The sequence below is a fragment of the Triturus cristatus genome, chromosome 2_1 (assembly GCF_964204655.1).
Source record: "Triturus cristatus chromosome 2_1, aTriCri1.1, whole genome shotgun sequence".
NCBI classification, from domain to species: domain Eukaryota; kingdom Metazoa; phylum Chordata; class Amphibia; order Caudata; family Salamandridae; genus Triturus; species Triturus cristatus.
In genome coordinates, this window is record NC_140581.1 from 29,504,803 (window position 1) to 29,520,133 (window position 15,331).

Below are 15,331 nucleotides of genomic sequence, written 5' to 3' on the forward strand. Positions count from 1 at the left end.
ATACCATTAGCAAAGCAAATGGCTTTAACTTAATCAAAGGCGAGACCTATTGCATTTTCAATGCTTGTTTTTCCAAGCATTGGCCGCCCGTGCACACAACTCCCGCTTCTCCCCCTCCCCACCACATATCGCGTCTCGTGGCCACATCAATAAGATGTGGCCTTACGGCTAGAGCGTACGACCTCGAAGCTTGGTAACCAGGTTCGAGTCTCTACGGCTCAACCTCTTGTGATTCTGGGCAAATCACTTCATCTCCCCACGTCTAACAAAACATGGATGTGCCCGTCTGGAACAGCTGGTGCTCGTGTAAAGCGCCCTGATACCTCCGGGTTGAGTTCAAGCTATATAAGCCTACAAGACAAAAAACACGGCTCTGTGGATCTCACATGCCCTCACACGTGCACTCACTGTCACGGGCCTCAGAGATACTCTTGTGTTCGTGGGGGATGCACACTCCCCCCTCCATAAGTGCCCCTCGCTCCCAGAAGATTCACACACTTCCTGCTAGTTGGTGAAGAGTGAGACACAAGCTCTCACGTGACAAAGTCGGGGTATAGCGCCCACCAAGCGCATCTCGGGTTTAAACAAGCATCATCATACAAATAGAACACAGTGACCAGTACGGGGTTATTTGCTCTACCCCACGCCCCAGTGACACACTGAGGAGTGACACCCTCAGTAATGACACACCCAGTATTGACACACCCCGTAGTGATACATCCATGAGTGATAACCTCAGGAGAGACACACAGGACTGACAAACTTAAGAGTGACACACTCTGGAGTGTAAGTACATGGGCCCCTGTCCCTGCAGACTGGACTCATTAAGATGTGGCCTAACGGTTAGAGCGTACAACCTCGAAGCTGGGTAACCAGGTTTGAGTCTCTGCGGCTCAACTTCTTGTGATTCTGGGCAAATCACTTCATCTCCCCACGCCTAACAAAACATGGATGTGCCCATCTGGAACAGCTGGTGCTCGTGTAAAGCGCCATGATACCTTCGGGTCGAGTTCGAGCTATTTAAAACTGCAAGACAAAAAACACGGCTCTGCGGTTCTCACACGCCCTCACACGTGCACTCACTGTCACGTGCCTCAGAGGTACTCTCGTGCTCGTGGGGGATACACTCTCTCCCCTCCATAAGTGCCCCTCGCTCCCAGAAGATTCACACACTTCCTGCTGGTTGGCAAAAAATGAGACACAAGCTCTCACGTGACAATGTCGGGGTATAGCGCCCACGGTTGTTAAAGTCACCAGAGAAGCCAGAGACGCTTTTCTATTTTAGAGCCGTCCCAGTTGGACTGACTCGCCTGACTTCCTTTTGTGCTAAAAGGTTTCTTATCTTTATGGGGCCATGTGTTTGCCCCCATAAAGATAACAAACCTTTTACGCCAGCAGTAAGTCGGGGCAGCCAGTCCAACTGGGACGGCTCTAAAAGAGAAAAGTGTACATCACTGGACGCTCTTTTCCAATGGCTGGCCACCGTTTACCATAAGCGGTGACGCCAGCCAATGGAAAAGAGGGGCGGGGCTTAAACCCTGCAAGTGAAAGCTACCTTAAATCATTAAATCTCGCCAGCGAGACTGCGCATGTCTGCGCAGCCTACTCCAGGTGAGACCTAAAAAGGGGTGAGGAGTGTCGGGTAGTGAACAAAAGAGGCCTGAGTTGAATTCAAGACTATGCAGCGTCCCAGTGTTTAATTGCACCACCCGAGGGCTTCTGAGCGGATTGGCGGGCACCAGCACTTTTTCTTTCACAAATTAAGTACTATGGACACCTTACTGTAGGTTGTATTCTATTTCAACTTTTATATAGCGCTTACTAGCCCTATGTGGGGTGCTGAAGCGCTTGCGTACATGAGTAGCATGCTACGCCGTGTAGGGTGTGTGGTTGGAAGGGTATTGTCTTTGCTTTAATCCTATGTGGCGAGTGTTTCCATGCTGTGCGCGATGAACACCGAGGTGCGATTTTATCGTGTTATGGTACGTAGCGCCTAGCAGTGTGATGGATGAGGAAGTGTGAGAGATAAGAGTGTTCCTGGTTCAGCTTTGAGCAGCTCTGCCGGTCTCTATACAGTATTTCATATGTTCATGGTCCGCTCACCTTGTTAACGCCCTGGGCTGTCCCTTCTGAGATGTCTCGTTTAAAGTTTCTGGTTCTGAGCAGGCACAGGCCAAAGGGAGAGGTGGCGGAGAGATCGAATGGGTGGACTTGGTTAAACCCCCCCCCATATCTGATGGTCATTGTGGGACGTCAAGAGGGGGCCGTGGTGCGCAGCTTGTTGGGACCCGCAGTGGTGGACTAGAGTAAAGGTGCCAGTCCTTGCCCAGCGGCACCTGGCCATCTCTTCAGTTATTCCATAGATGTACAGTCGGAGACAGTGCTGTGGACTAGTTCAGTACTGGGTGTTGTGCATGAGTCTTGAGTGAGTGTCGAGCACTAGGAGCGAATGATTACAAAGTTTGACTGAACTGCAGCCAGCTGGCCTCCTGCAGCGAGGTATGATGTTAGTATCAGTGTGGGCGAGGAGAGTTCTATAGTGTATTATAATTGCATTTATATAGCGCTGACTACACTGTTTAATTTGAGCCAGTGGTTTCTGGTGCTCGACACCAGCATGTAAGTGTCAACACTGGCACTTGCGACACTCTGCCACATGGTGGCAATGTTTGCACACTTTAAAGATGGCTACAACCACAGTTGTTTATGAATTCAATGTACATCAAAAATGACTAATACGTGTGGCCCAAGCCAGTCTGAGAGTTGTTGGGGCCTGGAGTGGTCTGAATTGTCGCACTCGTAGGAGTGTGATGCTTCACAGTTGTGTTGGTACAGTCACTGGCAGCGCTGGCAGGGGCCATGGCTGGTGCAAGCTGCAGGGGCCCACTGGCGAGAACCCCAGCAATTTTGAATTACAAATTAAGCACTGGCTGTCTACCCTGGTGAGGCAATAAAGTGCTTCCTCTCTTCAAACATTTGAAGCGGTAACAACTCAAGTCCGATTGTCTAAACTTCCTCAACTGAGGTGCAGGCGTCATGTGCTGCGCGACGCAACACACGTGTGATTTTAACATAAGTAATGTGGACTTTTTCATCAAAATGTTTTGTTTCACTTTCCAAGCAAATTCATGTTCACATGACAGATGCGGTCCTCAAAGCAGGAGTTACTGCCCAAAGCTGGCCTCTTCAGGGCCCATTCCTAAAGGGCCCCAGAGACACCGGGCCCAGAGGGATGCTCTGTAGGGGACTGTGCTGGAGTAGGAACACAAGGGCCCCTGATACTGACACCAGGGATGGTATACTTCCGAGATGTGCCAAATAAGAGTCCCATCTGTGATCGCAAGAAGCGTGAGCGTGTATCCTCGCGTGCACGCGCTCTTGTCTTTTGTGTGTCCAAACTCTCTCATGCAGCCAGGTTCACTCTGACTAATAGAAATGACTTTTAATAGAATGAGAGCCCTGCACTTTGATGCAAGACCCCTCTCCCCTCCTTGTGCACAGCGTGTTGGCCTGGATCTGCTGAATGTATACATTGGGGTCATATTGTTTTAAATGTATAGCAGGGCAACAAGTCACTTTGCTGCGCTGCGTGACAGGGAAAGGAAGGAAAGCGCTGTATTTATCACAATACAGCGCACTGCTTCCTTTCCTTAGCACGGGTGCACATTCTGCTGCCTAGCGCCAACGCAGGCTCTCCCACACCATGGTGCAAGGGTGCCTCTGTTGTAAGTAGGGTTGTTTTTGTGCAGGAGGGGGCACCTGTCCCCTTGCCTTATACAGCCGGCTTACCTGAATGAGTGTCTCTGTCCTTCACTCGTGCACGAGCGAGTGAGTGCGCACCAACCTCGGCGTTCTCTCCGATCGCCATTACTGGCCCCATTAAACACATGCACCAATCCTAGTATACATCAGGGCTGTACCCCCCCTAGCATACACCAGCACTGCACCACCCCTAGTACACACCAGCACTGCACCACTCCTAGAATACATCAGCACTGCACCACCCTTAGCATACACCATCACTGCACCACTCCTAGAATACACCTGCACTGCACCACTCCTAGAATACATCAGCACTGCACCACCCCTAGCATACACCAGCACTGCACCACTCCTAGAATACACCAGCACTGCACCACTCCTAGAATACACCAGCACTGTACCACTCCTAGAATACACCAGCACTGTACCACTCCTAGAATACACCAGCACTGTACCACTCCTAGAACACACCAGCACTGCACCACTCCTAGAATACATCAGCACTGCACCACCCCATGTACACACCAGCACTGCACCACCCCTAGCATACACCAGCACTGCACCACTCCTAGAATACACCAGCACTGCACCACTCCTAGAATACATCAGCACTGCACCACCCCTAGCATACACCAGCACTGCACCACTCCTAGAATACACCAGCACTGCACCACTCCTAGTATACACCAGCACTGCACCACTCCTAGAATACACCAGCACTGCACCACTCCTAGAATACACCAGCACTGTACCACTCCTAGTACACACCAGCACTGCACCACCCCTAGCATACACCAGCACTGCCCCACTCCTAGAATACACCAGCACTGCACCACTCCTAGAATACATCAGCACTGCACCACCCCTAGTACACACCAGCACTGCACCACTCCTAGAATACATCAGCACTGCACCACCCCTAGTACACACCAGCACTGCACCACTCCTAGAATACAACAGCACTGCACCACCCCTAGTACACACCAGCACTGCACCACTCCTAGAATACACCAGCACTGCACCACTCCTAGAATACATCAGCACTGCACCACCCCTAGCATACACCAGCACTGCACCACTCCAAGAATACACCAGCACTGCACCACTCCTAGAATACACCAGCACTGTACCACTCCTAGAATACACCAGCACTGTACCACTCCTAGAATACACCAGCACTGCACAACTCCTAGAATACATCAGCACTGCACCACCTTTAGTACACACCAGCACTGCACCACCCCTAGCATACACCAGCACTGCACCACTCCTAGAATACACCAGCACTGTACCACTCCTAGAATACACCAGCACTGCACCACTCCTAGAATACATCAGCACTGCACCACCCCTAGTACACACCAGCACTGCACCACCTCTAGCATACACCAGCACTGCACCACTCCTAGAATACACCAGCACTGCACCACCCCTAGCATACACCAGCACTGCACCACTCCTAGAATACACCAGCACTGTACCACTCCTAGAATACATCAGCACTGCACCACTCCTAGAATACACCAGCACTGCACCTCTCCTAGAATACATCAGCACTGCACCACCCCTAATACACGCCAGCACTGCACCACTCCTAGAATACATCAGCACTGCACCACCCCTAGTACACGCCAGCACTGCACCACTCCTAGAATACATCAGCACTGCACCACCCCAAGCATACACCAGCACTGCACCACCCCTAGCATACACCAGCACTGCACCACTCCTAGAATACACCAGCACTGCACCACTCCTAGAATACACCAGCACTGCACCACTCCTAGAATACACCAGCACTGCACCACTCCTAGACTACACCAGCACTGCACCACTCCTAGTATACACCAGCACTGCACCACTCCTAGAATACACCAGCACTGCACCACTCCTAGAATACACCAGCACTGCACCACTCCTAGAATACATCAGCACTGCACCACCCCTAGCATACACCAGCACTGCACCACTCCTAGCATACACCAGCACTGCACCACTTCTAGAATACACCATCACTACACCACTCCTAGAATACACCAGCACTGCACCACCCCTAGCATACACCAGCACTGCACCACTCCTAGAATACATCAGCACTGCACCACCACTAGTACACACCAGCACTGCACCACTCCTAGAATACATCAGCACTGCACCACCCCTAGCATACACCAGCACTGCACCACCCCTAGCATACACCAGCACTGCACCACTCCTAGAATACACCAGCACTGCACCACTCCTAGAATACACCAGCACTGCACCACTCCTAGACTACACCAGCACTGCACCACTCCTAGTATACACCAGCACTGCACCACTCCTAGAATACACCAGCACTGCACCACTCCTAGAATACACCAGCACTGCACCACTCCTAGAATACATCAGCACTGCACCACCCCTAGCATACACCAGCACTGCACCACTCCTAGCATACACCAGCACTGCACCACTCCTAGAATACATACCAGCACTGCACCACTCCTAGTACACACCAGCACTGCACCACTCCTAGAATACACCAGCACTGCACCACTCCTAGTATACACCAGCACTGCACCACTCCTAGAATACACCAGCACTGCACCACTCCTAGAATACATCAGCACTACACCACTCCTAGTACACACCAGCACTGCACCACTCCTAGCATACACCAGCACTGCACCACTCCTAGAATACACCAGCACTGCACCACTCCTAGAATACACCACCACTGCACCACTCCCAGTACACACCAGCACTGCACCACTCCTAGTGCACACCAGCACTGCACCACTCCCAGTACACACCAGCACTGCACCACTCCTAGTGCTTACCAGCACTGCACCCTTCCTAATGCCCACCAGCACTGGACCGTTCCTAATGCCCATCAGCAGTGCACCCTTCCTAATGCCCACCAGCACTTCACCGTCCTAATGCCACCAGCACTGCATCACTCCTATTGCACACCAGCACTGCACCCTTCCTAATGCCCACCAGCACTGCACCCTTCCTAATGCCCACCAGCACTGCTCAGTTCCTAATGCCACCAGCACTGCACCCTTTCTAATGCCCACCAGCACTTCACCCTTCTTAATGCCCACCAGCACTGCACCGTTTCTAATGCCCACCAGCACTGCACCGTTCCTAATGCCCACCAGCACTTCACCCTTCCTAATGCCCACCAGCACTTCACCCTTCCTAATGCCCACTAGCACTGCAGCGTTCCTAATGCCCACCAGCACTTCACCCTTCCTAATGCCCACCAGCACTTCACCCTTGCTAATGCCCACCAGCACTGCACCGTTCCTAATGCCCACCAGCACTGCACCGTTCCTAATGCCCACCAGCACTTCACCCTTCTTAATGCCCACCAGCACTGCACCCTTCCTAATGCCCACCAGCACTTCACCCTTCCTAATGCCCACCAGCACTTCACCCTTCTTAATGCCCACCAGCACTGCACCCTTCCGAATGCCCACCAGCACTGCACCACCCCATTTATACCCGTTCACCGGCCTGCTCTTCCTACCCAGCAGCACTCGGGTAAGTGGCTTGATTATGTCAACTTCTGTGTGGCTGAAGGTTTAAGCCGTCCAGGGAGAGTGGGGTCAGAGGTCAGATCGTGGCTATTAAAACCATCCCAGTCATTAACGGGAGGGGGCAGTGGAGGAGGGGAAACAAATCACTCGAAAATCTTTAAAGTAATCTCCTAAGTGCCCCTTCTGTCCCCACCACAGGTCGTGACCTTGCTGAATGACCTCTACACCTGCTTCGACGCCATCATCGATAACTTCGATGTTTACAAGGTAAGTGGAACAGGCCCCAGAAGGGCTCCCAAATCAAGGAAATGGGACAGTGTGGGGGCTCTTGGTGGGTGGGGGGGGGGGGTCAGAAGACAGGAGTAAACCCATCCGAATATCCGACAACTTGTAATGCTCAGATTAATCAAAAATGAAATATCTAAAGGGTGTGTCCAGAGCAGCACATCTGTCGCCACCAGGCACTGAATATACCACACCTCAGAACTACTGTGACTCTACTAGGAGGATGTGGCCTAACGGATAGAGCGGTCTACCCCAAAGATGGAGAACCGGGTTCGAGTCTCGGCAACGACGCTCAACATCCTGTGACTCTGGACAAATCACTTAATCTCCCAGTGCCTAACAAAAAGAATGTGTCCGTCTGTAATGCAACTGGTGCGCCTGTACAGCGCTCTGATGCCTTCGGCCTTAGTTCGCGCTGCGTAAAACTCCCCCAAAAAACAAATACCATGTTTAAAGTATACTCAAGACATGTGGCGCTTTGGACACCCAAAGTACAATAATGAACCTTTACAGATGTATTGGACGCTCTCACACGCTAAAAAAAGCCATAAGTCATATATATGTATATACATATATATCAGTTCTGTCCACAAAGTAAAGCGCACTCGCATCAGGAAAAACCATGTATGAGGCGAAACGAATTCAGCATGCAGCATTTCATCATCATAATTGCCCAACGCGTTTCGGATTCCTGTATTTCCTTGGTCACGGGCAGCGGAACTGAAAACAAGTGTCTTTGCACAGGACTGCCTTTATTTACCCACGTGATACTTCATTTCATTAAACTCAGGTGAGTATATGATAAAACCAATGCTTGCTGGCAAAGGTAGTCCATAAACTTAGCGTTTTATTAACATTCAGTGCCACTCAATTCCTTCATATATTTTTTTACCATGATAAGCTGGAAACCAGCATGCCGCTCAGAAATGCAAATTACTCTCCCGGTGCTCTGCCAGACATTACTGTCGTAATATCCCAGACCCGCCTTAGTGTAGCAGGTGGTGGTGCGCTTTCACGGCTGGACAGCCGTGCAATATATCAATTCCACCTTTGTCCACAAAGTAAAGCGTACTTGCATCAGGAAAAACCTGATATATATATATATATATATATATATATATATATATATATATATATATATATATATATATATATAAATGAAAATTCACAATCCTGGCCAACCGTTCTCCCGATGAGACAATCCAGGTACAGACCACCAGACGCCAAAGTCTTGCAAAATCAAAGAAGTGCTTTATTTCATCAATAGTACATACGTCTATCCCAGGCTAGTGCCTGCCATGACGCGTTTCGGCCACTGAGACGCGGTCTGGATCTTGATATATATAGATAGACTCGGAGCTCCAGGTTCAAGTTATCTCCCTAGCCTAAACTAAGCAGCGCCTCAACCAATCGTAGAGGGAAAGTTTGTTTTAAAAAGTGGGCTTGGACTGTACTTACTGTTTGGCATCTGATGAGTCATGTAGACGAAACGCGTCATGCCGAAGTGCAATAAAAGAGCAACTACTTGTTGGATCCGTGTGTGCTCTACTTCTGTCTACAACGAAGGAGTGTGGTTTGATATATATATATCCACACAAGGCAGTCACAAATACGTGCGCTCTCAGGATCAAGAAATCACCATCCAAAGTTTCTTGCAACCAGGTTTATTCCACCACAACGCGTTTCAACTGCATCCGCAGCCTTGATCACGTGTACTACATGCACAAAAGAAAAAACCTCTTTTAACACCAGACGTGACATCAGCAACATAAACAAAGGACATCATATATGGCAGCCATGTTAGAGTGGTAAAGTGGTAAAATGCAAGCCACAGTAATACTGATACACCAATAACACAAATACATGAATACGTGGGAGGGTCCACACATTCGCCATATTTAAGTTGATGTGTATTAAATACATAATGATACAAATGTATGAATAAAAGAGTGCTCAGCTTGTGCATGAATGTTAACTCTAACAAACAGAAAAAATAAAACACAAAATGTGTGGCTGTTCTGTGAAGAGAACAGTGTCTTGACCGGCAAAAGGGTAAAATCCCGTATAGCGCGTATGTTACCGGTGATAGTAAGCTCCATGGATGCAGTGCGCATGTCCATAAGTGCGCATGTCCATGAGTGCAGAGAATCTGCCACTGACAAAATGTGTGCGCAGGTTGCTGTGGTAAGGGACATGGTTCGCATGGTGCTCTAGAGTGTCGGTGTCTAGGGTCGACATGTGGTGTGTGTAACGCTGCTACAAGCACCACAGCGGAAGTTGTCCTACATTATGCTTGAGTAAGGGCCATGGTTAGCATAGTGCTGTGCACAAGTCAAGACACAAAGTGCAGAGTGACTCAGTGTGGTGTCTCACGCGGTAAGCGCTTAATTGGGTCTAGGAGTATCGGTGCCAGAATGCGGCGCAAAGTGCTTGTAACCCTGTTAAAAGCATCACAGTACGTGTTCGCCTGAGCCTGTAGAAGGTTACTACAGAAATCTGATTGAAAACACAGACCAGTCATGCTGTAATTATGACATGTTGCGATCCCCAGTCCGGTGCTAACATATCCAAAAAGGTGTAATCCCAAAAGTGATTTCGAAGAAAAGGTTAGGTGACCCGTGTAAGTGGAAAGGTCCCTTCCTTCTCTCCTGCAAAAGAAACAAAACAAAAAAGGAGTTAAAATACGGCACAACAATGTCACACCGTAACACACAAAGTTTCTTATGCAGAGTACTTAAGAAGGAGGAGGTACATGGCAGGACATCTGAGTTACTTGGGTAATGAGGTAAGACAAACTGAAATATATCAGAGAGGTCTGGACGGCAGTGTCATATGGAAATGTCAAATTAACATTTGTAGGTGACAATGGTGACAAAGACATGTAGGGAACATTAGGAAGATATGCTGATGGTAGTACTGGACATATCTGTAGTGATCTATTCTTTCCTGAGGTGTATGGCGAGTTCTTCGTCCTGGTTCAGACCCCATGGTGCCCCGGGCTGTAAGTCCACAATGTATTTCCACTCTCTCTGCCTAAGCCTGAGAACCCTGTTTCCTCCTCTATGATCCAACCGGATCTGTTCAAGTATAAAATACTTCGTCAGTGAGGAGTTCGAAAAATGTTTGTCCTGATAGTGACGTGCCGCTGGATATTTAGGATCTCTGTTCGTGATGGCGCGTTTCTGCTCTAGGATTCTCTTTTTCGCCATTAGTGTAGTGCTCGCTATGTAATGGAGCTTACAGGGACATTCGATCATATAAACCACGAATGTGGTGCTACAAGTCAGAAACTGAGTTATGGTCTTTTTACCAGTTCCATGAGAAAATTCATCGCGGAAACTGCTGGTCAGACAGGCCTTGCAATGTCCGCAAGGAAAGATCCCTCTGAGATCGTGTACTCCCACATCCTGTTTCAGGGTGATGTCACTATGTACTAACATGTCTCTTATGTTTCTACCCCGTCTGTAGGGGATGTTAGGTCTCTCTGAGATGGTGTAACCTATGCTGTTGTAGTTTTTTAGGGTTTCCCAGTTACGTGCTAAGATGCGTCTGATATTTTCTGAGTCAGAACTAAAGGTCATAATGACCCTGGTGGTGGTTTCCGCTGACTCTTTCTCAATGGGTGCCTTGTCTGCGAGTGTGTCAGTTCTACTTACACCCTCTGCTCTATCTATGGCTTTTTTAAGTACCCACGTGGGATAACCCCTGGCCTTAAATCTCTCAATTATGTTGGTACTCTCTGTTCTGTATGCCTCAATGCTACTACAGTTTCTTCTTGCCCTCAGCAGTTCACCGTAAGGAATACTCCATTTGAGTGATTCTGGGTGACTGCTGAGGGCATGAAGGATACTTTTGCCTGCCGTGCTTTTGTGGAATAGGGAAGTATGTATAATGTTCTGTCTGATCTCCACTCTGACATCAAGATATTCCACACTGCTATCGCTGATGTTGCCTGTGAGCTGTATATTGCGATCATTCCTGTTGAGTCCTTCTATAAAATCATTGGCTTCAATTTGTGTGCCCTTCCATACGATGAACAAGTCATCAATGTACCTGAGCCACAGCTCTACCTCGCTCAGGTTATTGATGACAATGTTGCCTGAGAAGATCTCCTCCTCCCAGAGGCCCATGAACAGGTTTGCAAAACTGGGAGCAAAGCAACATCCCATGGCTGTTCCTGTCGTTCGTCTATACAGAGTACCATCGAACAAAAAAATGTTAGTAAGGCAGTATTCTGTCATTTCAGAGATCATGCGACTGTGGTCCCAGTACTTGATGTGCCTACTTTTCAGCAAATGAGAGCAGGCAGCTAGTCCTTGCTGGTGGTCAATGATGGTATAAAGTGAGTGTACATCTAATGTTATCAGAAGGAAATCACTCTCCCATTTGACACTTTCCAGTCTACCCAGAAAATGATTGATGTACCTGATGTAACTAGGAAGCCTGATGACATAGTCCCTTAGAAAGTGATCCACATATTTAGATATATGTTCGGCTACACTCCCTCTGGAAGAGACAATGGGGCGACCAGGTGGTGTGACTGGGTCTTTATGTACATTTGGTAGTAGGTAAAGGAGTGGCATCTTGGGATAGTCTCTTTTGAGATAACAGAACTCCTCCCACTCGAGAATCCCCTTGTCTTTCCACATGGTCAGTTTGTCCCATACGGTGGTGATACTGTTGTTGTACATGTCCCTGGTGATCACAGTGTAGTATGTTGTATCTCCCAGTTGGCATAAAGCTTCTGTAATGTATTTTTCCCTTTCAAGGATGACGATAATGCCACCCTTGTCAGCAGGACGGATGACTATATCCTTGTCTTCAGACAAAGATCTCAAAACCTGTCTTTGGTTGTAAGTCAGATTGTTATTGCATTTATCTTTGTTAAAAGATTTATGTCTAAAATTGTTCAGGGCCCTAGTGACATTCTCATGAAAGGAATCCATGCTGTCATGAGGTAGTGGTGGTAGAAAGGTGGAGCAAGGTCCAAAACTGGTGGAGGCTGCTGAATCTCCAGTAATGCCCAGTTCATCTAGAATCAGTTGTTCGTTCAGAATGGAGACACTGGCATCAGTGTCTTGATGTAGCCCGAACATGGTAGTCAGAGTGTCAATATCTCCTATATTCAAGTTGGCTGTTTGGCTCTCCTGTCCACAAGTGTCTACATTGGCCCTAGATCTTTGTCGCCTTAACATGTGCCATTTTTTCAGTTGTAACTTTCTCACATACTTAAAAGGATCGATTCTATTCTCAACATAGTTAAAAGATGATGAGGGACAGAAAGATAGTCCAAGGCAAAGTGAGTGTTTTTCAATGTCACTGAGTTGTCTCTTTGAAAGATTAATAATAGTTCTATTAACCATGGCAGGATCCATTTGTATGTTTTTTAGAGCGCTTCTTGTTGCTACCCATGCGGCTCCTTCCTCTGCCTCTTTTGCCACTGTCCTGTACTCGTCTAAAAAAGTCACCGGACGTGCATTTCGTTCTTCTCCAGAGGTATCCCCCTTAGATTTGTCAGGTTCGCTTTCGCTAGCCGTTGATACCTCAGACACTCCACCCTCAGTGATATTGGTTGTGGTTGTTTCAAGTGGGTTTTTCTCCTTATATAAGTGGTCATATTTTCTGCTGAAAGTGAGTATTCTCCCACTTTCATAGTCACCGTAGTCCCTGTTCAGTTTCCTTTGTTTGCGTTCCTTTAATGTCCTCCTCATGTTTATACAGTCGTTCCTTCATTTCTTGCAAGGATTTGTTGAAAGCCTCAGTGTCCATGATTGTTTGTAGATCTTCTTGCAACTCTTTGATTTGTAAGATCAGTGTTTCGCGATCACTCCAGGCGTATTTAATTAGTATTTCCAGCATCCGCCTGGAACTTAATGCAGAGTTCATGGACCATTCCTCAAGCATTCTGGGATTCGGTGATTCATGAGGGAGTGATGAAAATTCCCAAACCTCGTGGGGCCATTTACTGGTCAACATAATTTTGTAGTGAAATGGCCTCCCACCACTTTGATATCTCGGCTCTTTTCAATTTCTCTAATTTTTTCAATTTTTCTTCTGTTGGTTGGACCTCAGAGTTCTTGTTTTCCCTTAAGATTTTCTGACCTGGTTTCATTGTAAATAGGGTGAGAGCAGCCGCTCTCCTTTCCGCCTCCTCCTCCATCGTGCACCTCCCTGGTTGCACTACAAAGTGCCAGTTTTGGATGGTGTGTTCTGCCCCCCTCGTAAATGAAAGGTTCCTTCTGCTGTGAGATCAAGTATCCACGAGAGTAAATACCCTATTGCCACTCACTCGAGAAACCTTGGTGTGCCTAAGACAAAAATGCGCTGCGGGTCACTTCGTTGCAGCCTAAAGTTCAGGGTTCAATGTTCTCTACATGTCTCTGTCACCATTGTCACCTACAAATGTTAATTTGACATTTCCATATGACACTGCCGTCTAGACTTATCTGATATATTTCAATTTTTCTTACTTCATTACCCAAGTAACTCAGATGTCCTGCCATGTACCTCCTCCCTTTTAAGTAAAGGAGGAGGTACATAAAAGACGTTTTTTCTTTTGTGCACGTAGTACACGTGATCAAGGCTGCGGTGCAGTTGAAACGCGTTGTGGTGGAATAAACCTGGTTGCAAGAAACTTTGGATGGTGATTTCTTGATCCTGAGAGCGCACGTATTTGTGACTGTTTTGTGCGGATTCTATTGCCAGCACGCTCCGCTGGCGTGTGCACCCTTTTCCACAGGTGTGCGCTATCCGGAAGGCGCAGTGTCGGGTGGAAATATATATATATATATATATATATATATATATATATATATACAGAAGACCTGTGATGTTATCAGACACAGAATTATTATGGAAAAATTGAACAATGCAGGTGATGCCTAAGTTAAAAAATACATCGGATACTATATGTCACAGAGGAAATCACATGTTTAAAGTGTGCAAAACACACATGAAGCTATTTACTTCCTCTTATATACTATATGGAAAGATTGGGAAGTACACGTGAGACTATCAGACACTTGAAGCCCCTCTAAAACTGCAGGTAAAGTACATGTGACCCTAGCAGACCCTGAACATACTACATGTAGACATTAGGAAATACATGTGACACATCGCACTCTTTTACACCAGCATAGAAAGCTACAGAACCCGCAGCAGACAGTAAAAATCATGCCTACAGTTTTCATATTACACGTGACCCCATCCAGCACTGAAAATGTTGGGCCAGATTCATAAAAACAAGTTACACTTTTGATTCATTTACACTTTTGATTAAGTTTGCTACTTTTTGTTTTTTTCACAAAATCCGAGTGTAAGTTACTACAAAAAAATACAGTACTCAGAACCATGTCTGAAGCTACATGTGATGCTCTGAGAAAGACGGACAAAACATTACAAAGGGAGAAAGAAGGGGCCGTAAGAGTGAGATAAGGGGCGAGAGGATTGGGGTCTGGAGAAGAAACATGAGGTGGGTTCAGGACTTTGCAGCCTTGGTGTAAGGTACGCAGACATGTAATTGAAGTGACTGCGGGCTGCTGAGCAGTGCTGTGGGCACCGGCGCTCATGCTTTCACAAATTAAGCACTGAGTATACCTCTGTAAGCCGGGCCAATATAGCTTCATGAAATGAAGTGTAGAAAGGCGTGAAAGGAGTAGGGCTTCATGTAGGTGGTGAAGCTATGAGGATAGAAGTGGGGACAAGTGTCTTCTCCTCCCCCATACAAGTCACACTAGAAAGAGTGACGCCGCGTTGTA

The 15,331-nt window shown here is 47.6% G+C and overlaps 1 protein-coding gene across 1 annotated transcript in view; it reads left to right on the plus strand.

The window, feature by feature from the left end:
• The window catches only part of NPR2 (natriuretic peptide receptor 2), a 571,736-nt gene that overhangs the window by 494,662 nt on the left and 61,743 nt on the right, over window positions 1-15,331 (plus strand). Inside the window, exon 18 of the mRNA XM_085627733.1 lies at window positions 7,488-7,556. Within this exon, the coding sequence (XP_085483859.1) occupies window positions 7,488-7,556 (69 nt within the window). The remainder of the gene's footprint in view (window positions 1-7,487; window positions 7,557-15,331) is intronic.